Source organism: Prionailurus viverrinus, chromosome C1 (genome assembly GCF_022837055.1).
Source record: "Prionailurus viverrinus isolate Anna chromosome C1, UM_Priviv_1.0, whole genome shotgun sequence".
Taxonomy (NCBI): domain Eukaryota; kingdom Metazoa; phylum Chordata; class Mammalia; order Carnivora; family Felidae; genus Prionailurus; species Prionailurus viverrinus.
The window spans coordinates 141,396,312-141,423,677 of record NC_062568.1 but is presented as its reverse complement, the minus strand read 5'-3'; the positions used below and the strand labels follow the sequence as shown (position 1 = coordinate 141,423,677).

At 39.0% G+C, this 27,366-nt stretch overlaps 1 protein-coding gene across 3 annotated transcripts in view; it reads left to right on the top strand.

Moving 5' to 3' along the window:
- Positions 1-27,366, top strand: part of LOC125173133 (calcium-activated chloride channel regulator 2) — a 38,722-nt gene that overhangs the window by 5,416 nt on the left and 5,940 nt on the right. The window contains exons 4-13 of one of the 3 annotated variants that reach the window (XM_047872005.1): positions 2,399-2,507; positions 3,581-3,740; positions 5,875-6,102; positions 8,852-9,082; positions 9,882-10,059; positions 10,924-11,030; positions 13,032-13,256; positions 16,016-16,286; positions 19,574-19,744; positions 23,751-23,879. In XM_047872005.1, coding sequence (XP_047727961.1) covers positions 2,399-2,507; positions 3,581-3,740; positions 5,875-6,102; positions 8,852-9,082; positions 9,882-10,059; positions 10,924-11,030; positions 13,032-13,256; positions 16,016-16,286; positions 19,574-19,744; positions 23,751-23,879 — 1,809 coding nt within the window. Of the gene's footprint in view, positions 1-2,398; positions 2,508-3,580; positions 3,741-5,874; positions 6,103-8,851; positions 9,083-9,881; positions 10,060-10,923; positions 11,031-13,031; positions 13,257-16,015; positions 16,287-19,573; positions 19,745-23,645; positions 23,880-27,366 lie in introns of all 3 variants that reach the window. The other 2 variants (XM_047872004.1, XM_047872006.1) reach the window with 2 other exon arrangements.

Genomic DNA, 27,366 nt, shown 5'->3' with positions numbered 1-27,366 from the left:
AGGGAGGCAAACCATAAGAGACTCTTAAATACAGAGAACAAACTGAGGGTTGCTGGAGGGGTGTTATGTAGCAGGGGGGCCACTAAATGGGTGTGGGCATTAAGGAAGGCACTTACTGGGATGAGAACTGGGTGTTATATGTAAGTGATGAATCACTAAATTCTACTCCAGAAACCATTATTACACTATATGTTAACTAACTTAGGTTAAAATAAAAAATTTAAAAAAAAAGAACAATGAGAATTTTCTATGTGCCAGGTGCTGTGCTGTTTGCTTCTCTTGTTATTTAATCCTAACAACTTTAAGTGATGGGAGATATTCCAGGGTGGGGGTGGGGGAGCGGAAAGAAATAGAGGTCTGACTGCTACAGAGTGAAAGGCCAGGGATGGGGTTGGGGGGGGGGGTGTATAGCAGCATTAAGGAACACACCAGGTTTATGACAGAAGTAGGAGGGACCTGTTTAAAGGGGAAATTCACAACTCTGGATCTAGGAAAGTTGATTGTGGGGAGCAGTGGACTGTTGTGATAGGCTCAACCTGTGGTGATTGTAGACGGCTGGAGTTTGGGAGAGAAGTCAGGGTCATAGGTTTGGAGACTGGCATTTAGTGGATGAGATCTAAGGGAGAAACCGTACAGAGAACAGATCAGCAAGTCAAGGGCTAACTATCCCATGCTTATTTTTTGTTTTTGATTTTAACATACAGTAGTGCCTTTCAAATTATGTTTTCACTTTACCCCCATTTAAATCTAAATAGATTTTATTATCCTCTGTAAAGCGAACAGGAGCTGGAGCGACACACTGTATAAAATACACTTTGTAAAACAATTTATAAAAATGTCTTTGGGGCACCTGGATGGCTTGATGGGTTAAGCGTCCGACTTCAGCTCAGGTCATGATCTCACGGTCCGTGAGTTCGAGCCCCGCATCGGGCTTTGTGCTGACAGCTCAGAGCCTGGAGCCTGTTTCAGATTCTGTGTCTCCCTCCCCTGTTCATGCTCTGTCTCTCTCTGTCTCAAAAATAAATAAACATTAAAACATTTTTTTTAAATAAATAAATAAATGTCTTTTCCCCAGTAACTATGAGGTGCTGATAATCTCTGCACAAATAGATGATGACTTCATCAACACTTCTAAATTCCATGACTAGGCACAAACTTTTCCCTAATACTTTCAGCTTAGATGGTTCCCCTCCCTTCCTTTGTCCCACAGTCCAGAAATTGCACAATATGCTGCAGCCTCAGTCAACTCTGTAAACAATTCCTGGGTTCCCAGAACTTAAAAGAATTCAGAATAAAAGAAAGGGCTTTGGGAGGGAGTTAATCTGGAAAGCTTTTATTGGGGAGTGGTTTTGATTGGGAACAATGAAGGAAATGCAAGATTTAGAGAAGTGGAGGTTAAGATATAAAGAATTTGATGCTGAGGATGGGGGTTTCCCTGGGCCAAGAGCTGGAGACAAATATAAACATGGAGGATCAGAGATAAAATAAAAGATAAAGGACCATCCAAGCTGGAGAGGACATTTAGGATCTTTTTTACTCCTTCATCCCTCCCTGGCCCCAGAGTTTCAATCACTGCTCTAGAGAGAATTACTTACAAGAAAAAAATAGGCATGCTTGGCTAACCCAGACTAAAGAATAGGAAATCTTTATTTGCTTGTTTGGTATCTTAGTCTGTTTGGGCTGCTCTAACAGAATACCAAAAACTGAGGGCCTTCTACACAACAGAGACTTATTTCTCACAGTTCTGGGGGCTGGGAAGTCCAGAATCAAGGCCCTGGAAAATTTAGCGTCTGGTACCCACTTCCTGGTACATAGACAACCATCTCCTCTCTGTGTCCTAACATGGAAGGCAGAGAAGGGAGCTCTCTGGGGTCTCTTTTATAAGGGCACTAATCCCATTCATGAGGGCTCCACCCTTGTAATCTAATCACCTCCCAAAGGCCCCACTTTCTAATACCATCACATGAGGCAGTAGTATTTCAACATATGAATTTTAGGGGGGACGTAAACATTCAGTCCACTGTACTTACATATGCTTCTTTCCCTTTCCCCTAAATCCTGAAACTGTAGGCCTGTATGAAGCTAAATATAAACATGTTAGGCAGCTTCACTTGGGGAAATGAGAGAATGTGGGACTCATCACAAGTATCAAATAGATGTGCACAAAGTAAATCACTGGTTTGCATCTACAAAGACTAAGCATAATTTCAGACTGCCTCTTTTATGGCAGGGGTAAAGGAGGAGATGGAAATAGGTGAGGAAGAGAAAAGCGGGAGGCAATTGCACTCCAACCTTTCGTAGTAAGTGTATATGGTCAAGTGATGTTACGTGTTCACTAGTTAGCAAAGCCCACTGCTGAGATTTTAGGAACTTAAAACAAAAGCTCTCTCTTCCACAGGTAGGGTGTTTGTCCACGAATGGGCCCATCTCCGTTGGGGTGTGTTTGATGAATACAACAATGAGAAACCTTTCTATATAAATGGGCAAAATCAAATTAAAGTAACAAGGTTGGTACTTTTTCTCATGTTTAAAATTCATTGTTTATTTTTTTTACTCTAAAATGAAGTTGATGATGGCAGCCAAAACCTAAATGACAAGAAAGAGATCCTCTTATTTTTAAATTTTATTTCATTTTTTAAAATTTGGTAAATATTTATGTGGTTCAGATATGAGAACAATATAAAAAGTTATACTCTAAGATATCTTGTTACCACCACTGTCTCCACCCTGCTCCCTCTCATCCCCTCCAGTAACCATTTTTATTAGTTTCTGGTTTATTTTTTAGTATTTCTTTAAGCAAATCCAAATAAATATGAATATATATTTCTCTTCATTAATTTTTTAATTAAAAATAAGTGCTTAATGTTCCATTGTATGGATATACTATATCTTTTCAACCAGTCTCCTATTGCTGGACAAGTGGGTTGCTCCCAATTTTTTGTTATTACCAACAGTACTGCAGGTCATAATGCCATATATATATATAATTTCCCATGTATGCAGGCAGAGCTATATGTCTGTTGAGTAGCTTCCAAGAATTACTGGGTCAAAATGTACCCTCTTCTGTAATTTTGCTGGATATTGACCAATTATCATTTGATCATCAATTGGAAGATATTTCTCTTTTGAAGGTTGTGCTGTTTTTCATTCCCTTTGGTAGAATTTGAGATTGCTCATTTAGGAAAGAATCCTTTTAAAATATCCTCATTCCATGTTCATTCTCTTCTGCCCTCTTGTCCAATGGCAATGAGCTCAAAGACACTGTGATTCAGGATACTATTGGTCATGCTGTCTCCTGGGCCTCTAAAAGTTCACGTCCATTTCCTGGTATCTTTTCCTTTGACCCTGTTTAGTTGGTTAAAGCCTTTGGTGATGCAGAATTTCTTATGCAGCTCAAATGCTTTAAAACAAAGTGGAGTGTATTTCTAAATTAATGACCTTTCTTAACAGAATAGTTTTTAAAATGTTTTATGTGTAGCTTGTTGCAAGCTACAAGCTTTGCAACAAATTATTATATGAACCAAATGAAGAAGAAACAGAAGTATTTCTAAAATAGACCAATTTCTCTTTCTATTTTAAGGTGTTCATCAGACATCACAGGCATTTTTGTGTGTGAAAAAGGCCCTTGCCCCCAAGAAAACTGTATTATTAGTAAACTTTTTAAAGAAGGATGTATGTTTATATACAATAGCACCCAAAATGCAACTGCATCGATAATGTTCATGCAAAGTTTATCTTCTGTAAGTATGGCCTTGGAATGAAAATCTCCTACAGCATTCATCTCTTCCCAAGATGGCCTGAAATGTTTAAAGTGTTTAAACAAAAAGACATTAAGATTCACTATGTTTTAGAGCTTGAGGGCCTTAGAGTTCATCTAGTTTTTGTTTCACAGATAAAACAAAAAACACTGAGGCCCCAAAGATGATCTTCAAAAAATATATTCCTTTAGAAAAGTGATTATTTGCTTTCTGGGGAAGGTGATTTAACAAGGGTACTCTGGAAACCTCAAAATAAACTGCTCATATGGTGGTGCTTTCACAGGAAGGTGTATGAGTAATAGTAATAAAACACACAATTATATTTCTCTCACTTGAAGTAGCAAACGACTCTTATTTTGTTTCCTAGTTCTTTCCCTTGTTTTGCATAGTACAGAAATTAAAAAAGGACTCTTTCACCCTCTCTCTCTGCCCCTCCTCCACTCATGTGCACTCTCTCTTTCAAAATAAGTACATAAACATCTAAAAAAAAAAAAGAAATTAAAAAGGAAAACCAGGTATTACCAAGAGAAGTCAACTAACCCTTAGTTTTGCAGGTTCAGAAACTTACCTTGTCAGTATTCCGCACTGATAAGAACCTAGTGTATGAATCCAGAACACTATTTTTAAATAATAATTTATTATTAATAATTTATTATTGATAATTTATTATTATTATTAAATAATTTATTGTTTAAAAATAGTACTCTGTCATGGGGATCCAATACTTGCATCCTCTAGCCAATTCATTCTCTCTCTAGAGGAAGCAGCATGAAACAGCCAAATTGTCCCCAGAAGCCTCTCTGAGAGAATGGAATCAGAAAGGAGGAAGACTGGTGGTACAGAGGTTTAATGGCATCAGCCTTCATGACTGGATATATCCATCCATCTTCACAAAGACCTGAAACTCACGTCTGTGTGTCATCTCCCTTCCATGGTACTGGGAGCACATGGGCACATGCCCCTGTGAAGTTTTCTGTTTCCACGGCTGACCAGTGTCCCTTAGATGGACACATTCTTTTCTTTAGAAAACTTTTTTTTTTCTTCAGTCTGGTTTTAGTCAAGGCTAGGAGTCCTTCTGTAACTTTAAGGTGATTTTTCACTTTTCTTGTCTGATCCATTATATTTTTAATTTATAGCCTTAATATCTGAACCCAACTTGATTCCATGTATTCATCCACATTGTTTGTGACTAGGCATTATCTTTGTGAACCTTTGAAAGACCTAATCATTACTATCCAATCCAAGAAGTTTCATAGTCATGAAATAAACAGAAAGGAGTTAAAAACAAAGAAATTATGACAGCAAAAATGCGTTCTACTCCTGTCTCCCCATGCTACTGAGAATATCTCTTTAAGCAATTATTAACCTTCTGAAGCTTCAGCTTCCTCTTCTATGAAAATAGAGATAGAACGGGAAAGTCTATTAGGCATTTTCTAGTTCTAAGCTCCCATGTTTCTGTTAGCACGAAGTAGCTACTCTACAGGAATATAGCCACTGGGAGTAGGTGGTAACACATCATTTTGCAATGTGAAACATACCTTTAAAAGGGGTGACATATGTTCAGTATTATTAAATAGACCATATCTATATTTAAAAATGGGGAGAAAGACCAGGAAGTAAGTTTAAGTTGTTTTTTTTCCTCATCCTATTGTTACCGAGATCAATATTTGAACTAGATCGATTTATGTTGACTGATCAATAAATAAAGGTGCAGGTGGGTCATAAAATACAATTTCAAGGAATAGGCTGACCAAGACAATATCTTCTGGGGTGTTTTCTTTAACACGTTATCATACTAAAAAAAGGCGGGAGATTGTTTTGTTTTCCTAAGACTGAGATATATATACATGGTCTGCTCTCTGTTATCCAAGTGCAAATAGATGATAATAGAGACTGATTGCAAGTACCACGAGGTGCCAGTATTTCAAGCAAAGGATGCCAAGGTTTATTTGTAAACTCAAAGTCATTCTTGAAGTAATAAAGGACGGCTATGGCACTTCTAATTTCTCATCTTTCAGCTCACCTTTCCTTTTACCTTTAGTTGCTTGAGAATGAGAAGTATGTCTAATATGGGAAGAGTCCCTTCATTTTCTGATAGGCATTGTTCTATTTCTAGGTGGTTGAATTCTGCAATGCACGTACCCACAATCAAGAAGCTCCAAACCTACAGAACCAAATGTGCAGCCTCAGAAGTGCATGGGATGTAATCACAGACTCTGCTGACTTCAATCATAGCTTTCCCATGAATGGGACTGGGCTTCCACCTCCTCCTGTATTCTCCCTTATTCAGGCTGGTGACAAAGTGGTCTGTTTAGTGCTGGATGTGTCCAGTAAAATGGAAGAGGTAACATTTTGGTAATTAATGGCTGTAAACCATTCACCATTTTTTCTATCAGTTTTTAATTCTTTTTATTTCCAGAGGGTAAGGGCAGAGGAGGGGAGGCCAAAGGTTTGGAATCTTCATGCATTTCGTCTTTCCTTAGGGACTAGAAGAACAAATTCACACTGTAGGCCAGAAATTGAGATAAAGCAGATAAATGAAAGCCACAGGTAATTCCTAGCCCTGAGTTTTGCTACTAATTGCAACTTTTTTCCAACCAAGACCTTTTTCTAAAACTCTGACATGTAACAAAATCTCCTTTGGCCACATTTCACTCACTGGTACATATCCCTAGCGGAGGCAAGAGACTACGGGTTTGCAGAGAGTGTGCATAGCCATTGTGTTTATGTTTCCCATGTCACCATGGATGGTAAACCATACCTCAGTCATGCAGTAATCGAGGAGCCTTGCAGAAATCCTCTTTTGAAAATCTCATAGCTCTCAGATAGTGGTTAAAATCTTAATCTCTGGAACCAGGCAGATGTGCTTTAATTCCTGGCTTCTTCACTTACTGTCTCTATAGTCAAGACCAAAATAACTTTCTTGAGCTATTTTATCATCTGTAAAATAGGGATTATAATAGCTACTTTTAGTGTGGTGACAGGAGCAGCTGATACTGGTTTCTTAAAGTCAATAGTTAAATTTTTAGGAAATTTGCAAGCAGTAGTTAAATACAGCCATTAATAAAAATTAAACCATGTAGATTTATAATTAAATAAGATTGTTAACATATAATAAATGCTCAAAAGTCATCACTTCCTAAATATTCTTCTACTATTTTTTACTATTATCTATGCCCAGAGTCAGTAAACAACAGCTCATGGGCCAAATTTGGCTCACTACCTGTTTTTGCATAGCCCACAAGCTAAAAATGGATTTTACGATTTAAATGGTTTAGAAAAAAGTCAAGAGAGTAATATTTCATGATATGTGAAAATTACATGAAATTCAAATTTCAGTCTCCATAAAGTTTATTGGAACACAGCAACACTCATTTATTTATATCTTGTCTATGGCCACTTTAGTGCTAAAACAGCAGAATCGAGTGCTTGCAACAGAGAATATATGGCCCATCAAGCCTGAAATAACTTAACTTCTAGCCCTTTTCTGAAAATGTCTGCTGACCCCCAATCTGTGCTCTTAAGATTATTTCTGGTCACCTGTATCTGGTCAACATCTCTTCCCAACTCTGCTTTTAGTGACATCACATTGACAACTTGAAATCAACCATGGTGGGAGTAGTTAATCCCACAGAGATTTTCAATTGCAACAGATCAGGGTGTCTCTCCCTCTTTTGCCAGAAAGCCAGTTTTTGAAAAACATTTACCAGCCCACCACCATCTATTGCATAAAGTTGTTGAGGGGGAATAAGTGAAAAAATGAATATGAAGCTTTTGGTTCAAAAGTGGCAGTATTATTTAATCATAGAACTTGTCCTAAGGAAGAGTTTATCCTCTTATGTTCTCTGGATCAGTAGTCCTGGAAAATTTGCCTTTTTCAATTTGTCTCTGAAATATTAGGAACACCACGAATACATTCAGCATCTGGATAATTTTGTAATCTTGCCCACCTACAGTTGACTAGGCCATGATCTTCTAAAGGTGGTCTCAGGGTAATTTATATTGGCTAGCTACCTCTATTGAGCAAGAATAGGTAGAATGAAAGGGATAGTTGTACTTGAGAGAAGATGTGAAGTTAGTAGAAGGGAAATAAACTTAGAGTAACACACTCACAGCAAAGCAAACTCCCTTCCCTTTTCTTGCCAATATTGTCCTTGAACCATCATAGCCATTCTTCCATTAGGTGCCTGGACTGTGCTTGCTTGGTGGACACAGAGATGACAGAACATAGTCTCTACTTCACAATGCTCACAATCTAATGATGCTGGGGGAGCAGCAAGCTGATCTTCAATGACCCCCTGTTCAGTGATGACTGTGGTCTCTTTCTCCAACTCAGACACCTCCCTTGATATCTGGACCTACATTTCGCATTGCTTCGGAAGCATCATTTCCCATTTGGAAAGGGAGCCAATGAACTCAAAGTGTGTAGAGTTTGAGATACCTGTGGGACATTAAATTTGCGATGCTTCTGAAGCAATGTGAAATGTAGATCCAGATATTAAGGGAGATGTCTAAGTTGGAGAAAGAGAACACAGTCCTCACTGAACGGGGGGTCATTGAAGCTCAGCTTGCTGCTCCCACAGCCTAGTGAACCTAGTGAACATCAGTAACATCACATGCCCAAACCTGGTCACTAATACTACTTTTCAACTGGTTAACACTCAGGTTTATCTCTACTGTCACGTATGTATCTCATACAATCCTATTTTAATAAGTAGGAAAAATATTATGTTTCCTCTTACCCAGACTGGATTTTAAAAGAAGCAGTTACAAATCTAGTTTAAACTGCTTTCATAGATCTCGAATTCTGAGTTGGAGAGAAATAGTGGGAATATGTGTTCTTAGAGAGCGGTAAATATGAACAGCTTGTTGGAGGTAGGGTTCTCAACCCCTCTGTCCTCCTTGAAAAACATTTATTTTTGAGCCTGCAACTAATAAAACAAGATTCCAGCATAGTGTCACTCTATAAAGCTCAAAAAGTTACAATGTGACATTGCTAAATGATTGGCAGAGATATTTGCCAGGTTGCTGAGTCATATTTTTGTCTACCAACCAAAGGTTGTTATTTTTATTTTTTCCTTTTTGGGACACAGGCTGACAGACTCCTTCGACTGCAACAGGCAGCAGAGTTTTACTTGATGCAGATTGTTGAAATTCATACCTTTGTGGGCATTGTCAGTTTCAACAGCAAAGGGGAGATCAGAGCCCAGCTACACCAAATTAACAGTGATGATGACCGAAAGCTGTTGGTTTCACATCTGCCTTCGACTGTGTCAGCAGAAGCACAAACCAGCGTCTGCTCAGGGCTTAAGAAGGGATTTGAGGTACAGTTGGGTACGCGATGCCCAAATCACCATCACTTTCCTTTCCTTCATTTTATAGCTAAGGTTCCTTCTGATATGGAGCAATCTGTTACAGTGTGGTCATGACACTGATAGGAAAGTAACGATGGGTTATTTTTAAGGTCAGGAACCATGTCTTGTTTACCATTAAACCCCATGTGCCTAGCAAAGTACCTGGCACATATTAGCTGTTCGATAAATGCTAGTTGAAGGAATGAGTAAATAAATAAATACACTGGCCAAGGCTGGGGAACTTCAGCATCATCTGGACAATTTCTAACACTGACCCTCTGCATTCGGTGATTGGCCCAACTGTAGCCATTTTTATGCTTGGGTTTTCCAGTCAAAATCAGTAATGTCTGGCTTTTGCCTATAGTAATTCTAGACCCATCTAACTCTAATGTGTAGCCAAGGTTGAGAACCACTTCTCTAAGGCCTCTTATTGGTCATTCACCAGATGTCAGAGGCAGAGATAACATACAAGAATGTGCCCCATATTCTCTATCATGGACCCTCTTCTAAATTAGGGGCATATTGTGATGATTCAAACAGAAAGAGTCTCTCTGTACAAGCAATCCAGCAATGGCATGTACAGTGACAAGTCCTTTGATGAGGTGAGTTGAGGATGGAATGGGGATGGGCCTGGAGTGCAGCAAGCCACAGAGGATCTCAAAGAGGCATATATATGCCTTACTGATGGGAATTTGGAATGAGTGAATTCTTCCATTCAATGGCAACTTGAATTACATTTCCTTCCAAATGACTGATACTCTACGTTCAGGTGGTTGAAAAACTGAATGGAAAAGCCCATGGCTCTGTGATGATATTAGTGACCAGTGGAGGTGATGAGCACATTGGCAATTGCTTACTTACTGTGCTCAGCAGTGGTTCAACCATTCATTCCATTGCCCTGGGCTCATCTGTGGTCGAAAACCTGGAGGAATTATCACATCATACAGGTAAATATATTTGTAAACACTTATGTTTTAGAGCATTTCCTTTTAAATTGAATATTCAAAGCCTTTTAACTTGAATACTCCCAACCATGAAGCTCATATTATGACAATAGAATGTGTGGCTTAATTGGAAAAAGACAAATAGAAACAGCTATCTTAAGGAAAACAACACAAAAATCATTGCTAAAATCTGCCAACATTTTGTTGACCTTTAAAGATTTTCCTTAGAAGGTGTCAATCATATACATCCAATGGAAATATAATTTTTATAATTTTTTTGTTAAACTAATCTGAGCATGTATAATCACAGAGCTAAAAATATATTTAAGATTAAACGCACTAACTTTCATGATAAGGACACATACCAAATTGTAAGATCCATATCTTTTTTCGTTCTAAATGAGGCATGGAATAATTTTATCTTATATTCCTTATAGCCAATAAAAATGAGTATTGCTGACTTACAAATTAAAAGTTAGGTTTTTATTGAATTATTTTTGAAAACAATGTTTTCAGAATGTAAGCGTAAGTGTCAACATATAGCACTGCAGATAGCAATGAACCTAGAGTGTCTAGGAATCACCTTCATTACAAGACTATTCAAACAATATTCATTGAGTTTCTATCAAGCACCAGACAGAGGTGTAGACCTTGACATTACAGCCGTGAACAGAACACACAAAACTACTCACCTCTGCTGTTCACCATGTGGCTGGCAGGATGCCATGCACTGCCAGCCAAGTGCTACACCTCCTTCCCCAAAACTAAGCCTCTTACATGGGGAAGGTTGTTGGAAAAGACCTCACATATTATTTTTTGTTTTATTTTATACATTTTAATGGTTAACATCCCAATCATGTATTTCAGGAGGTGTAAAGTTCTTTGTTCCAGATAAATCAAACTCCAATAGCATGATTGATGCTTTCAGTAGAATCCCCTCTGGAACCGGAGACATTTTTCAACAACGTATTCAGGTCAGAATTTCCTCAATGGGGCTGGGGGGGCAGGGAGAAGGAAGCAAGGAAAACAAATGAACTGTTTAACTCACTCATTAACCTTACTAGAATATGTAACAATTCTTGCACAGAAGGCTTTTAAAAGAGCTTCTTGGTGTCACCAGAGCCAGGATTCATTGTTACCTGATGCCTGTTTTTCTCATCCCTAGTAGTAATTTCCTGAAATTGCTACCTCGGCCTTTTAAAATCTGTAAGCAGAACTTGCTCCTTCCTAGTGGCTCAAAATGGGGATGGGGTGGGGTTGGGGGTGGTGTAGAGGTAAGACCAAGATGACAAATAAGAAACTGTTTCTTAGGTTTAGTTCTATAATAACTTTCCATCAATCAAAATCCATTTTACTTTTTTTTTTTTGCTTTTTTAAAAACTTCTTTGAAGCTCCTCCCTTGTGTTAAAAACATCAACTATTTCATTAAATTCTAAACAAATTTAAAGATTTCTTCGACTACTGCAATTTACTTGACTTTGCTCACAAAGGCTTCCTCTAATCAAGCCATTTAAAAGGGCCAAGTTTTTTCTAAGTGCTTTAAAGATATTTTGAACATAACTGAGGGTTTGAACAAAATTTCATCTGCTGTTTCCTCACAGATGGTAAGTTAACCTGCCAAGTTAATGACTTGATGTGAGCAATGAAGTCAGTTAAATTATTCTTAGAAAATATTTAACATGAAGATTATATGTACACAGCAAAGACAATAACCACAATTTTATCATTAGAAGTGAAAAAAAGGGGAATCATAAATGAGAACATGTATTTATAAATTAGATTACATTTGGCTCTTCTGAATAATCTTCCTACCCTGTGATTTCTTCAATGCTATGAAATAAAAACAAGCGTTTAAAAATGTTTTCAAAAATTTAACAAAATATTATTCATATGGCTCAAATTTGCCTTATGTTCTCAAACGTGGCCACCTCTTCCCAGCGTATGTCATTAGCCCCACTAGACTATGGACAGAAACTATATCCCCTTCAGCAGCTCAGGCCCAGGGCACAGAATGTGCCCCAGTAGTCAGCAGTCTACAAATATTTATAAAATGGATTTGAACAAATAATCCACAGTGTCTTTGCTGTCATCCACCAGGAATTTTTTATGCTTTCTGAGTTTGAGCAATATTGCAGCGCATTACTTAGCGTATTTATTTAATAAATAAAAATGTCCAAAGTTATTTTTACGCTTGTGTGTGTTGTGGATACACAGTGATTCAACGTAGGGTCTCTTGGTGTCAGCTGGCCTGGGCTCTATTCCCGTGTCACCTCCTTGTATGTGACACTGCACATGTTACTTCTCTAAGGCTCTGTCTCCTCATCTCTGAAATGTGGCCAACAGCAGTACTCACCTTAAAGGGTTTTCAAAAGGATTAAGTGAGGTAATATATGTAAAGCATTTAGCTCAGTGCCATCACTTGTATGTACTCTGTAAGTGTTGCATGCGTGCACCTACATATGCGCGCGCGCGCACACACACACACACGTGTTCATGTGGCTTATTGCAGATGGCTAAATAATTCTTCTAATGTACCCAAGCTCCCTGAAACTCAGCGTTTTATTTCTTATTAAAATATATAAAAGTATCTGGAGAGATAATATATAAATTAAACCACTGAAGCACATTCACAAACAAAAAATTTTTAAAGCCTGTTAATTGCTGATCTGAAGCTAATGTTGATTTGGATAACAGACAGTCTGAGAACAGCTAAAATCAATTGGTAAAAAATAATGAAGAGACATTTGTATTAACTATGACAATATTTTATATCTTCCGTACTTCTATAATATGCAATATTTTGCACTGGTGAGGTATTTTGTGAAAAGCGATTTATATAAATACAGTACCTGTCAGAATCTAGTAATTTTTATTTTTGCCAATGTATTTTTGTTTGTCCTAGAAGTAAAGAAAAAGATGGGATGTTTACGCCTACCACTAGAAACTTTCATGTATATTTGTATTCTCTTGAACAGCTTGAAAGTACGGGTGAAAATGTTAAACCTCACCATCAACTGAAAAACACCGTGACTGTGGATAACAGTGTGGGCAATGACACTACCTTTCTTGTCACATGGCAGACCAGTGGTCCCCCTGAAATTGCATTAGTTGATCCTAATGGAAGAAAATACTACACAAGTGATTTTATCACTAACCCAGCTCTGCGGACTGCTCGCCTCTGCATTCCTGGAACTGCTGAGGTAGATGCTGTGAGCTTTGTTCATAATGACAACATTTGGTCAAGTGCATGACTTTCAACTGAATCACATAATTAATTAAATGCATTATGTAAAGAAATGCTATTCTGATACATCACAATTTTACTTTATACAAAGGCATTTTGGGAATGTTAAAAATTTAAGAGAAAAAGGGGTGCCTGGGTGGCTCAGTCGGTTAAGCGTCCAACTTCAGCTCAGGTCATGATCTTATGGTTCGTGAGTTTGAGCCCCGCATCGGGCTCTGTGCTGACAGCTCAGAGCCTGGAGCCTATTCTGTGTCTCCCTCTCTCTGCCCTTCCCCTTCTTGCACTCTGTCTCTGTCTCTCTCTCAAAAATAAACAAAAAAATTTTTTTTTAATTTAAGAGAAAAAAACAAGGTTTGTTCAAAACTTTAAATAACGGAGGGGCGCCTGGGTGGCTCAGTCAATTAAGCGTCCAACTTTGGCTGAGGTCCCTGAGTTCACAGACTCAGGTTTGGCTCAGGTTTGATCTCACTGTCTGTGAGTTTAAGCCCTGCATCGGGCTCAGTGCTGACAGCTCAGAGCCTGGAGCCTGCTTCAGATTCTGTGTCTCCCTCTTTCTCTGCCCCTCCCCCACTCGTGCTCACCCTCTCTCTCTGTCTCTCTCTCTCTCTCTCCCTTTTTCTCTCTCTCAAAGATGAATAAACATTAAAATTTTTTAAAAATTTAAATAATGGATATCAAAGTCTTCTCTCTTCAACAGTAGATATTAATATGTATGCAGTATAAATAATTTCTTTTTGCTTACTTTCTTCTTTATAAAGTTCACATAGACATAGTTATCTATAGGCTTGGGGAAAAATCTAGCTAGAATTTATAATATGAATATATGCAATACATACATTTTTGAATATCTGCTGTGTGATGGATCTTGTTCTAGGTGCTTTACAATAAAACACCATGATAGGAATAAGAACAGGGTACTCAGAGCATCCAGGAGCGATGCACAGACTTCTGGGGAAGGTAACGGCCTCCTGGAAGTAAAAACATCAAAATGGAAATATGGAGACTAAAGGGGCCAGCAGTGTCAACGACATTCTGGGCAGAGGGAAGAGCACATAGAAAGGCTCAGAAAAAATAGAATATAACTCTTCATAGAAGAGTAGGTCAACATGGATGAACTACACAGCAGCATGTAGGGTGGAGATTTAGGGGCAGGAAAGAGAGGAAGTGATGAGGCTAAACACATAAACAGAAGCTATGTCAGCAAGGGCTCTGTATGCCAGGAAAGGCAAGAAGAGCCTGAACCCTAAAGGTAAAGGGAACCACTAAAGGTTCCAAGTAGGGTGGGGGATTGCTCAGGCCCACTCTTGCACTGCCTGAGTGCAGTCCTTAGAGTCCTTGGCCTTTCCTGCTCCCAGGTCACCGTGGAAACCTGTGCTGTGGCTTCCCTGCCTCTGGGTTTCACCTCTACCCCGGTGGTTGTTCTGAAGCATAAATCTGACCAAACCTTGGCTCCTGTTCAAAACTCATTGGTGGTCTCAGGATAAAATCCATGTGGTTACTATTACATATCAGGCCATTGACGTTCTGACTGTTGCCCAAGCTTATTTCTTAACCCTCTTGCCAAACATCCTCGGCTCTGCTCCTCCTTGCTTTTCTCCCGACTCATCGCGTTCTTTTTACATCATATTCTTTGTACAAGGGCCAAGAACACTTTACCTACTTTTTGCTCCCTTTGCCTGACCTCTTAGTCTGGACCAGGGGCCCTGTAGCAAAACACATATTACACCCAAAGAGAAGTTTTTGATACAGAGATCTGTGCTAAATGTCTATTACTAATGTTATGATTACAAAAAAAAAAATTATTGCGAATCATGACTTCACAAGAAAATGGCCACGCACATGAATTCCAGTGAAGAAGGCTGGGTAGGGTGTGGTGATATCTTAACTTTCCACACTGAGTCACAAGTTAACCCCTTGCTTTCTCTCTTTTCCCTCAGGCTCTACTTCATTACTCCTGTTATGTCCAGGGTTTAATAAGATGTAACAGCAAGAATGAGGAAAAAGAAAACATTCATGTATAATCTCACCCAAAGAATAAATTTCTTAGCAATGGTATTTAGAGTGGTATTTAGAATTTCTTAGAATGGTATTTAGCAATATTTCTATAAATTAACACAGACATTGTAGGATCCTGACTTATTAAAAATATTGCTCTTTTTCTTGGTCTCTAATAGTGTATGTGGGTTTTGTTGCTTAAGATTTCTGTATATTGGGGGTGGGGGTTGAGGGACATGGAGGAAAGAAAGGATGCTATCGCTTTTTAAATCCAGGTATTCACATAAATCATAATTGTTTACTTAATTAGCTGTAATTTTCTCAATTGTAGAAAAGGAATAAAAACATTGAAATTTCTTTTGGGTGAAGGGGCTCAAATTAATATTTGCAAAATACTTCAGGCTGGACACTCATCATTATCTTCTAAAAGTATGAATCAAAATGTGTCCTCCCAACAAATAAGTTCATGGTAAAATTCCCTGAAGAGTTACCTAACGATAAAAGTGGGTTGTGCTGTGAAAGCCATGTAAATGGTGAATTGTTATACCCTCACCGATATCATTTTTCCTACATTTGTTTGTAATTCCTTTAAAAAATGCAACATCAACAAAACAAGGAGTAAAACCCTAGAAGCTTAGGCTCATGCTTTAAAACTGAGGGATGCTTTTTTTTTTTTTTTTTTCTTCACACTTGACAAAACAAAAAAGCTTTGTTTTGCAGCCTGGGCTCTGGACCTACACACTGAACAATACCCACCATTCTCTTCAAGCCTTGAAGGTGACGGTGACCTCTCGCGCCTCCAGCTCAGCCATGCCCCCTGCCACTGTGGAAGTCTTTGTGGAAAGAGACAGCCCCCGGTTTCCCCACCCTGTGATGATTTACGCAAATGTAAGAAAGGGGATTTATCCCATTCTTAATGCCACTGTAACGGCTACAATTGAGCCAGAGACTGCAGATCCTGTTGTGCTGAAACTTTTTGACGATGGAGCAGGTAACGGGCAATGTCTTGTCATTTTTCATGTTCTCAAGAGGTGTTGTGCCAGGGTGCTTCAGTATCGATCTTAAGCTTATCTGTAAAATTCCTTCAATTATTTTTCCCATCCAATCTTTTAAATTTTTTTAATGTTTATTTACTTTTGAGAGAGAGAGAGGGAGAGAGACAAAGTGTGAGAGAGGGTGAGGGGCAGAGAGAAAGAGACACAGAATCTGAAGCAGGCTGACAGCACAGAGCCCGACATGGGGCTCGAACCCACAAACCACGAGATCATGACCTGAGCCAAAGTTGGACGCTTAACTGACTGAGCCAGCCAGGCGTCCCTCATCCAATCTTCTGAGGGTCTCAAGTCCTCAGAGAATCACTGACATACTGAGTAGCTGCAGGTCACATCTGCACAAGGAAAGAGAATGTGAACTTGGGAAGAGTCCCCTTGAGGGTCCTTGGTGTGGCTGTGGGGTGAGCAAAAGGGTGGGAGGAAGTAGCTTGACACCTAGGTCTTGGCTTTTGGTTGGCCAGTGACACTGGTAACACAATGAGGTCACACAGAACAGGCTTATATGTCCTTGTGGCAATTCCTGTATTCCTCTAAGATTCACCAGCTGTATTAGTCACTGAAATAATAGGATCAGAAAATTAAAATAACAAACGAAAACCCAAGAAGTGAGATGCAGTAGTAGTCTCCTCGGACCCAGCTATAAAGAGAAAATTGGAAATTGGAACTTGTGACCCAGGAGATAACCCTAGACTATTCTTTAGCCAAGTAGCAGGGTTGATAAGAGGGCAGAGCCAGTGTGTTTGCATGTGCGATTTGCTCACGAGACCACCAGGCCAGCAAGCGTAGTGGAATCACACCAGAGATTCTCCTACCAACCACTGGGAAAACAAAGTAAAAGAAAACAAAACCCGACTTCAAGCACTCATTCTGCACGTGGCGTTCAGAGCCTCATCATCATGCATCACAGACAGCACAGGATCAGGCCAGGAAAGAGCAGCACCTGGACTCTTTTTGACTTTTAAAAACAAACTCCTTTGTTGTTTTATCTTTCCTGTTCTGTTCTTTCCCTAAAGAATAAGAATTTTCCCCAGAATGAGAATTTACCTCGAAGTCTATGTTGACAGACCCAAGTGTTTGATCTACTAATAAAACCATACTCCTGCTCTCCGGTGTTTCAAAGATACATTCTTTTTCAAGAATCTTAGGTTTGGCAACACATTAGCATCCTGCCATGGCAATCTTGTATGACGTTTATGAAACAAAAGTTCCTTTAAAAGATTTCAATTCAAGTCTATCTCAGAGGGACACCAGAGAAGTCCTCTCATTTTGCCTGTTGGAATGGATCCAAATGAGCTTCTCATGCTCTGATTGCTTATCCATGGCCACACCTTTTAGCTTTTGTATATAGTCCAAAAATGCACTTTGCAGAACACTTCTCCTTTGCTCCAGTCTGTGGGTTGGCCTGGAGAATAGTTCCTGTACTCTTTGGAAAGATCACCTGCGTCAGCTCAACAACTTTTGTATTTATTCCCTGGAACCATTTCATTTATTTGTTGTCTACATTTACGCTCTAATGAAAGAAACAATGGAGAGTACTGCTTAGGCATCAAAGTGTAAATTTAGGGTTTTTTTTTAAACCCAATACTTATAACACACGTACATAGCTAACATTTATTTTTATAATGGAAGCAGTATTTACCTGCTTCCAAATTAATGAACAATAATAAAAATGTATACTTATGAAATGCTTTACAATTTAAAATGTACTTTCTCATGAATACTCTGCAATATTCAACACAACAGCCCTGTTTTACAGAGGAGAAAATTGAGGCTCAGAGAGGTTGTTTCACAGCTACTGAGTGGCAGATCCAGACCTCAAAATCAAGTCCCATGACACCTGAGCTAGTGTTCTTTCCCATTTCTTTCTGACTCGGGATTAAGGGAGGTGGGGGTGGTAACTGTGGCAGAAAGATTTTCCTTTATCATTTCTTAACAAAGGTAGACCTGATTCCTCAGTAAACCACTAAATACCAAGATTTCATTTCTTTCCAATAGACAAAAAAAAATTTCCAGGATGCCTGAGTGGCTCAGTTAGTTGAATGTCCAACTCCTGATTTTGGCTCAGGTCATGATACCAGGGTCGTTGGATCAAGCCCCACATAGGGCTCCACGCTACACATGGAGACTGCTTTAAGATTCTCTCTCTCTCTCTCTCTCTCTCTCTCCATCTGCCCCTCTGCTCCACTTGTGCTCCCTCTCCCTCTCTCTCTAAAATAAAAAGAAAATTTTCTAAACCTACTATGATAATAAGTTGCTGAGCACTTTGTATTTTAATTAAATATACTCCTACTTTTCTCATGCTAAGGAGCAGCCCTGCCTCCACAGTGGGGATTCAGCAACACTGCAGTGGTGATACAGGGCTAGGGTCCAAAGTGGAGTATGTGGTATGAACTGACTCTAGGATAGGACAAGCCATTTGCCCAGGGTGGTCATCTGCACGTGAATAGTGAATGTGTTTTGCACTTGGGCTGAGCTCTGCCGTCCACTGCTATCCTGGAGTCTAACTCTCCCAGGCCTGCTGCCTCCCCCATTCAGTCATGGACTTGGTTTGGACATGAACTGTTCTCTAAGGATCAGCGTAAAAGGAAAGAAGCCTAGCACTGGCCAAGCTTTCAGAATGCCTCCTAAAGCAAAGCACAGTGGACAGAAACAAAGCCCGTCAACCTCCAAGTCAGCAAGCCCCTTAGAATCTAGAACAACAGTTCCATGTACCTGCTAATGAGAAAATTAAATAATTTCACACGACTTAATCAACTACCAGATTTTTTTTCCCCAATGAGGGCTGCAGGACATTCATAAACCCCTTGCAATTTTATGAAATGTGTTTATGTGCATCTCTATTTATTTCCTAGGAACAGAATAGCTTTTATCTCAAAAGGGTCTCATAAACAAAAAGAATATGCTTGGTTTCCATGAAAAACTAGTATCATTTATAACGATAAGGAGAGCTCTAAAGTTGATAATTAAATGTTTTATTAGCACTGAAATAAAGTCCATTCACCTTTAGAGAATAATTTTTCAGAGGTTTAGGAATCACAGGGAGAAATTAAGGAGCCACTGGATTTTAATATTAAAAGTAACTAGAACCACGACAGTATAAGCTAAAATGGGAAGAACCAGGGGAGTAAAGCCTATTTTTTATTTTAAAGCATATTTATTTTAATTAAATATTAGTAATCAACTATGATGACAGTGTTGACATTGAGCTTTTTTTATATATATTCAGGTGCTGATATTATAAAAAATGATGGAATTTACTCGAGGTACTTTTTCTCCTTTGCTGTAAATGGTAGCTACAGTTTGAAAGTGCATGTCAGTTACTCCTCCAGCATAAGTGGCCTAGCCCACTCTGTTCCCGGGAATCGTGCTATATACGTACCAGGTTACATAGCGAATGGTAAGAATCATCAGCACTGGTGTTTGAATAAACCTCGTTTAATGTATACATCTCTGGTGTGTGTGTGTGTGTGTGTGTGTGTGTGTGTGTATTAGAGAGCGAGAGGGGAGTGACAGAAAGAGAGAGTTGGAATTTCAAAACTCTTTATGCTTACATCAATGCATAATTTGTTGACCATCTCTTCACTTCTCAGTGATTCATGATAGTGGATAACAGGAAGGCAATAGATAATTCTTACAGATATTTTTATGTCTTCATTGCAGCCATTAGTTTGGCCTCTTTCTTGTGGCTGTTTCACCAGAATTACTAACAGATAGAGATTTATTGTGTTTTATCTCAGTTATAGCTCCTGTATCTCCTTTATAGAGGTTTCAGGCAAAAAAAAAAAGGCAAAAGTTATCAGCAGTTGAAAGAAAAAAACAAATGGCCCAGACGATCCACACCAAAATTGAGTTCCTGAATAAATATGGATTTGGATGTTACAGACAACTGAGTTATTCCTGAAAATGTCCTGTCTTCCTTCAAGATAAAAGCACCAAATAAGTAAAAGATACACATCCTTTCTTAACACCATTATTATAGTTCCTGAAGGGAAGCAGTGGTTAAAGTATACCAGACAAACAAAAATACGCTATAATCATCTTAAACAATCTCAAAAAACATTTTTAAACATTCTTATTTCCAAAACTGCAGAATCTTTTTGCTTAATTTTAATGTATTTTATCAGCGATAATTAATCATTTGGACACATGATTCTATATTTTTGTTCTTTAAGTAGAAAATAATCAAGGTGCTCCAGTGAATTTGCATCTCCTGATAATTTTAGTGATGTCTAAAATATAATTTACTCTCTCATATATTTATTTTGGGTTACTTTGAAACCAATGTAAATCAGATTGCAAGGTAACATGGTTTTACTTCATAGATATGATTTCATATGTAGCTATAATACCTTACTTGTAAATAAATATTCCCTCTTTCATTTATACATTAAACATTTTTGAAGACTTACTAGGTGACAGGAACTAGGAACTTGGGAGAACAGGTAGAATAAGGCCGCATTCCTACTGAAGAGCTTGAAGGCTACTTTCTGGTCTGCTATCTTTCTGAAACCTATGAGTTTAAAGGATACACACACATATTAGCATCTAGTGTATAGAGATTAGAAAAGTAATATACAACTGTGCTTTTATCTGTGTATCTTGGAGATGCCCTTAGCAGCATAGAAAGAAAAAGGTAGGTTTCCCTAAGCATTCCTACTAAACGTAACATTTATCACCTCACTTTTAGATGATCACCTGGAACACACACCTCATTAAAAAATGGGAGCTGCTCACGCCGCCTGGGTGGCTCAGTTGGTTAAACATCTGACTCTTAATTTCTGCTCAGGTCATGATCTCACGGTTCGTGAGTTCGAGCCCTGCATTGGGCTCAGTGTTGATGCCATGTGGAACCTGCTTCTAATTCCCTCTCTCTCCCTCTCTCTCTCTGCCCCTTCAGCCCCCTCTGTCCCTCAAAATAAATAAATAAACTTAAAAAAAAGGAGCTGCTCTATTTTCACACCACTAAATCTCCAGACACAGTAATGTCTGCATCCTTCTTCTCCTCTCCAAAGACCAGTGTCTCTGCTGGCTTCTGCTCTGGATCCCATCTAGCCTGCCCATCCAGAGGCCTTGTGAGCTCACTTTTGCACGGTCCCACTCTTCTGGCCCCTCTGAACCACATTCAAGCATGATTTATTACATCTCCTATTTTAACTGGTCTCCCTTCAGATTCTGTCTACCTCCCTGTCATCTACATCCTTGACATTAGTCTAATCCTGCCATCTGCACTTTCTCACCTTTAATTTACCACTTTCTATTCATTGCAGTCTAACTTCCACCCAAATCACTCCACTGGAAGTGCTCTGACCCTAGCCACCAACGGCCGCACTGCTGTTAAATCCAACGAACGCATTTCAGTCCTCGTTTTATCTGATCTTAGCAGTGTCTGCCACAGCTGATTGATTTCTCCTTCATCATATACTGGTTTCTATGATCACCTCTTATTCTCTGGAATTTTTTTGTTGGGCTCCTTTCCCAGTTCCTCCTTTTCTACCAAGTCTCTAACTGTTGGCAATTTTCAGAGCTCAGGCCTAACCTTTTTACCCTATCACCTGTAGCCACACTGCCTGGGTTTGGACCCTCGCTCCTCCATTTACTAGCTTTGTGATTTGGGGCAAGTTACTTAGTTTCTGTGTACTTCAGTTTCATCATCTTGAAAAAGAGGGGTAATAATTGTACCCTCCTTGTAGTGGTGATAGGAAAATTCAATAGTCGATCCACACAAGGTACTTAAATAAGTACTTGGCACATAGTGAGCCAGGCAGTCAATAAATGCTATTTAACACTATAGTTGACATTTTTATTAGGTAACTTCATTAATCCATATGGCTTTAATAATATCTATATGCCTATATCTTCCAAATTCACAAGTTAAAAATTATTAAATCTAGATAAAACCTCTTTTTTGAGCTTAAAATACATATCTAACTGGCTCCTTGTCATCTTTAATTAGATGTTTTAGAGGAATCACAAACCCTGTAACTTACATGTTTAGTCTCCTTCTCTTTAGCCTGCTTTTCCTCCGAAGTTGCATATTTTAGAAACCTGGGAGCTGTTTCTTTTTCTTTTTCTTTTTTCCACCAACTTTCTTTCCTGTACGACTCCATATTCAAATCCAACACCAGCTTTTTTGATTTATCTCCAAATTACATCTCAAACTGCCTACTTCTGCCCTCCTCCCCACTGCTGTCACCCACCCCAACCTGCCATCCTCCCCGTCTGGACTATTGTAGTGGCTATCTTAAGGGCCCGCTGATTGTTGCATTAGAACCCATTCTCCAGGGGCGCCTGGGTGGCGCAGTCGGTTAAGCGTCCGACTTCAGCCAGGTCACGATCTCGCGGTCCGTGAGTTCGAGCCCCGCGTCAGGCTCTGGGCTGATGGCTCAGAGCCTGGACCCTGTTTCCGATTCTGTGTCTCCCTCTCTCTCTGCCCCTCCCCCGTTCATGCTTTGTCTCTCTCTGTCCCAAAAATAAATAAACGTTGAAATGTTAAAAAAAAAAAATACTCAAGAAAACTCACACCCCCAACACACGCAAATGCAGAAGTTCACAAACACGGATATCGTGTCAGGTCAATAAGTGACAGAAACTTGCTTTAAAAAAAAAAAAAAAAAAAAAAAAAAAGAACCCATTCTCCAATGAAGGCAGCTAGAGTAACCTGTTAGAGAGTAAATGTGACCATGTCACTGCCTTGCTTCCCCATAGTTAAACTCTAAAATCATTACAGTGGCCTGCCTACGTGAGCTTCTCTCTCCTGTCTTATCTCAAACTATTCTCCTCCTTGCTTTAATTTTTTCTTATTTGCAAAGCTCTTTAGTACCTCAGAGTTTTTACACAACCTGTTCCCTTTGCCTAAGATATTATTACCTCCGCTCTTTGCCTGACTGACTCCTACTCACCCTTTATGATACTTTTAAATGTTACTTCCTTGATAACACTATAACTTATGTACCTGTGTTATTTTTCTTCACAGCACCCTGCCTTTTTTCCTTCCTACATTTATCATAAGTTATAAATATGGTTGTATTAGTATGAATATAAATTCTGTTTTATAGTTTTGAGATACTGTTTTGTCTGTGATTACTGGCAGAGCATATACCCTCAATATACTTATTTAATGAATGGAAGGATGGATGGATGGATGGATGGATTAATGAATTATAGAATAAATAAACTCAGTTATTCTAAAGATGTATTAAAGAAAAAAAGGTTTTAAAATGTCTCTCAATAATCTCTCAAAACCAAGCTATTCAGGAGATTCTAATTTGTTGTTTTGGCCATTCTTTTCATGGTCACAGGTAACATTCAGATGAATGCCCCAAGAAAATCAGTGGGCAGGCATGAGGAGGAGCAAAAGTGGGGCTTTAGCCGAGTAAGTTCAGGGGGCTCCTTTTCCGTGCTAGGAGTTCCGGCTGGCCCCCATCCTGACGTGTTTCCACCATGCAAAATTATTGACCTGGAAGCTGTAAAAGTGGAAGAGGAGGTGACTTTATCATGGACGGCACCCGGAGAAGACTATGATCAGGGCCAGGGTAGGCTTCTTGGTTTCACTATCTGTTTCTCTACGAGGCAGAATTTCTAATAACTATGCCAGGGGTTAGTTGGGTAAAAATGCTTTGGGGGCTTAGAGCTGACAGAACTGCAGAGAGTTGTTATGAAAAGCTCTGAGTTGTTCATAAGGCATTACATGGAACGAGAGTCTAGGGTAAGAGCTTGTCAGCAACCCCAGAACTGAGAAGGCTCTGGTAAACTAACTGACACTCATCATCTAGAACTCTTGATTGGAAACATAAATACTATATGCAAGAGTAGTCTAGTCAACAGAAATGGCTCCTGCCATTTGGAAGAGCATGGACTTCCAAATACTGGAGTTATTTAGTTTTCTGAAGATTAGATAGTGAATAATGAATTTGAAGATTTACAAGTCAAGGTTAGGGGAATAATTCCCATAAGTTATGCAAAACTTGATGCATTTTCTGCCCCCATTTCTGAACCTCACTTTCATCAGGGAAACTAGAACCAGGTCCCTTATTTGGCCTTTCCTAGCCTTGTTTGGATGGACATTGATGAACTTCTTTCTTAACTTTCCTTTTTCTAAGGCCTACACCAGCCTTCAGGCTTCCATCATCATTCCTTGACCCTCATAGCAACTCAACATAATAACTTTTCTGCAAGAATCACCTTTGTAAACATCTTTGCCATCACCAAAACATGGTTATCATTGATAATACATTAAATGGTTTATTTCCTGTTGCCTCTGATTGAGATTCCTATAGGAACCAACCTTCTCTATTGAAAGGTTTTTGTCATTATCAGTCAATAACAGTAAACACCTTGGGCCTTTGCCAGTCTTGCTTCCAACTTGGGCCATTGTTTTTTGGCTTAAAATTTTCTGTCCATTTACTACATTCACCAGAAAGCATCTCAATTACAAATAATTCTGTGCTACTGAGGAACATCAATATTGTAGCTTTGTCTTCTAATTCTATTATCAAACTCTGTCTCTTCTTGCCAGAGGAGAAGGAAGTAAAATATATTCTGAATTAAGAATTCATGTAATTTAAAGATTGGAGATATGAAATGATTGAAACTCTGGGATGGATATGTCCCTTGTATAAAGGAAAAAGCTGTAACTCACATCTCAGGAAAAAAATTCTTCCCTCTGTGGCTTTAAGTCTAGCTGTTTGATCTTTGGCAAGTTGCTTAACCTCTATTGGCCTCAGTTTCCTTATATGGAAAATAGGACTACAAATATTTATTTCATTAAGTTATCATAAAGAATAAATGAAGTGACACATAAAAATCAGATAGGGAAGAGAAAGTATGCCAAGTTTCTTGGGCTCCTCATTTGCATTGCTGTTGTCTTCTCTAGCCATAAACACTCCCATCTGTATTTAAAGGTAAGAGTGGTGCCTGCCACCTAGTGTTCTCACTCTTTCCTCACTGCCTCAGAAATGCAGTGTGCTACATGAGACAAAAGCTCAAATTCCCATCCCTACTGGGAACTGTTCTTTCGGTGCCCCAGGAGTTTCAGCTACACCACTAAATTAAAAGAGTAGAGAGAGGGGTGCCTGGGTGGCTCAGTCAGTTGAGCATCCCACTTTGGCTCAGGTCATGGTCTTGCAGTTCATGAGTTCAAGCCTTGCATTGAGCTCTGTGATATCTCAGAGCCTGAAGCCTGCTTCAGATTCTGTGTGTATCTCTCTCTGCCTGTCCCCTACTTGTGCTCTGTCTGTCTCTCTCTCAAAAATAAATTCTAAAAAACATTTAAATTTTTTTTTAAAGAATGGAAAGAAAGTGTGTGGTATTGGTGGTTATTAATGGCTTGGAAAGAAGAAATACAACCATCTGGGATGTTAGAATTGGTATCACAAAGGGCATTAATCAAGGGAATAGAGAGATCTCCACATAACCTCACTGATGAGAGGGATGACTGAAGCAGATCTGGCTTATTATGATGTCAAAACCATAAACCACAAAAGATATGTTGGGAGATGGCTGGATGTGTATTAAGTTGCTGAAGTCACTCAGTCATAACGGATTCGACGGCTCAGCAATGGCAAAATTGACCAATTAGTACTGAATAGACCAACTAGCAAGTAGATTCCTATTTAATTCATAAACATGTGTTTTTATTGACTCCCCCCCCCCAAATTATTGTCTGGAAAGGCGTTGTCTTCACGTCTATGACCAGAGTTAGAAATAATGGGGGTATGTCTCTGGTTAACAATGATAAAAAAATGTGACTATTCTTAAAAACGTTGTTAGCAGTAAAGGAATATCTAATATATGCACAAGCATATCAGTGTATATCCAGGTGCCCGTTCTTCACCATACACAATGTCCTAAAAAAGATGACCAATTACATGTTATGATTAAAACATTAGCAGATCACCATTATGTCTGGGAACGTATACAGGCTAGGCATTATGGAAACGGACTACTTCCTTGGGTTCTCATTATAAGTCTGGGGTAAAATACTTGTTAAAATTCGGCACCAAGCATGTGAGGTATCTTTGCTATAGAGTTAATTTCTTTTGTATATCTTTCCAGAAATTGAAGTGAAAATATATTTACTAAGTAACTATTAATACTCAGCACAGTGCTAAACATTATATAAACATAATTTAAGATGGTCATTGCACTCCCAAGAACTTATAATCCTATATTAAGGGGGAAAAATAGTCAAAAACACAGTTTAACACCATGCCATCTGTACGGTTTGGAGAGGCCAGGTTCTTATCCCAGGAGCCTGGGCAGAGCCTTTGGACAACAAAAAAAGCACCAATCTTGTGCCTACTTCCCTGCACTATATTCCCTACATGCCTAACAGCCTGACCTGCACACTCTTCCTCGGACATCTTTTCATCATGTTCTTGTATAACCATTGTTGAACACATTGTCTTTAAAAATTGTTAAAAATGTGCTGTTTCTGAGGAAGCTGCAGTGACAGCAACTGTTCTTCCCATTATCCCCTCCCCTAACCCTCAGTTATGCTTCTGAGCTGGAAGAACACTTAGTAGAAGAAACCTAAAACAATCCTTAGGGGATAGCTTGGATGTCAAATGAAGAGAGGTAGTAGGAATTGTTCTCACTAGTAAAGAGAGAGCTCCCTAAAGATGGGACCAAGTCTTCAACTTCCTCTCTCTGTCCTCAGTCTAAGCCCAGAGCTTTCCATACTAGGAATTTATTGGTAAAGGTGCTAATGAAGATGTAAGCCTTGGTAACTGGAAAAGAACAATTACTGGGAAATAAGAAATAGGAAGGAGTGTAGTCTAGTGGGAGGCTGCGTAGCATAGTGTTAAGGTACTGGGTTCTAGAATCAGACACAGCATGTTTTACCTGTGTAACCTGAGACAAGTTACTTAAGTTCTCTCACTTTCTGATTTTTAATCTGCAAAAGTAGATAGTAAGAATAGCTACCTCAGAGCATTGCTGAGAATTGAATGAGGTAAAACACAAAGAGGGATTAAAATAGTGCCTTGTCCATATTAATTGCTTAGGAAATACCAGCATTTG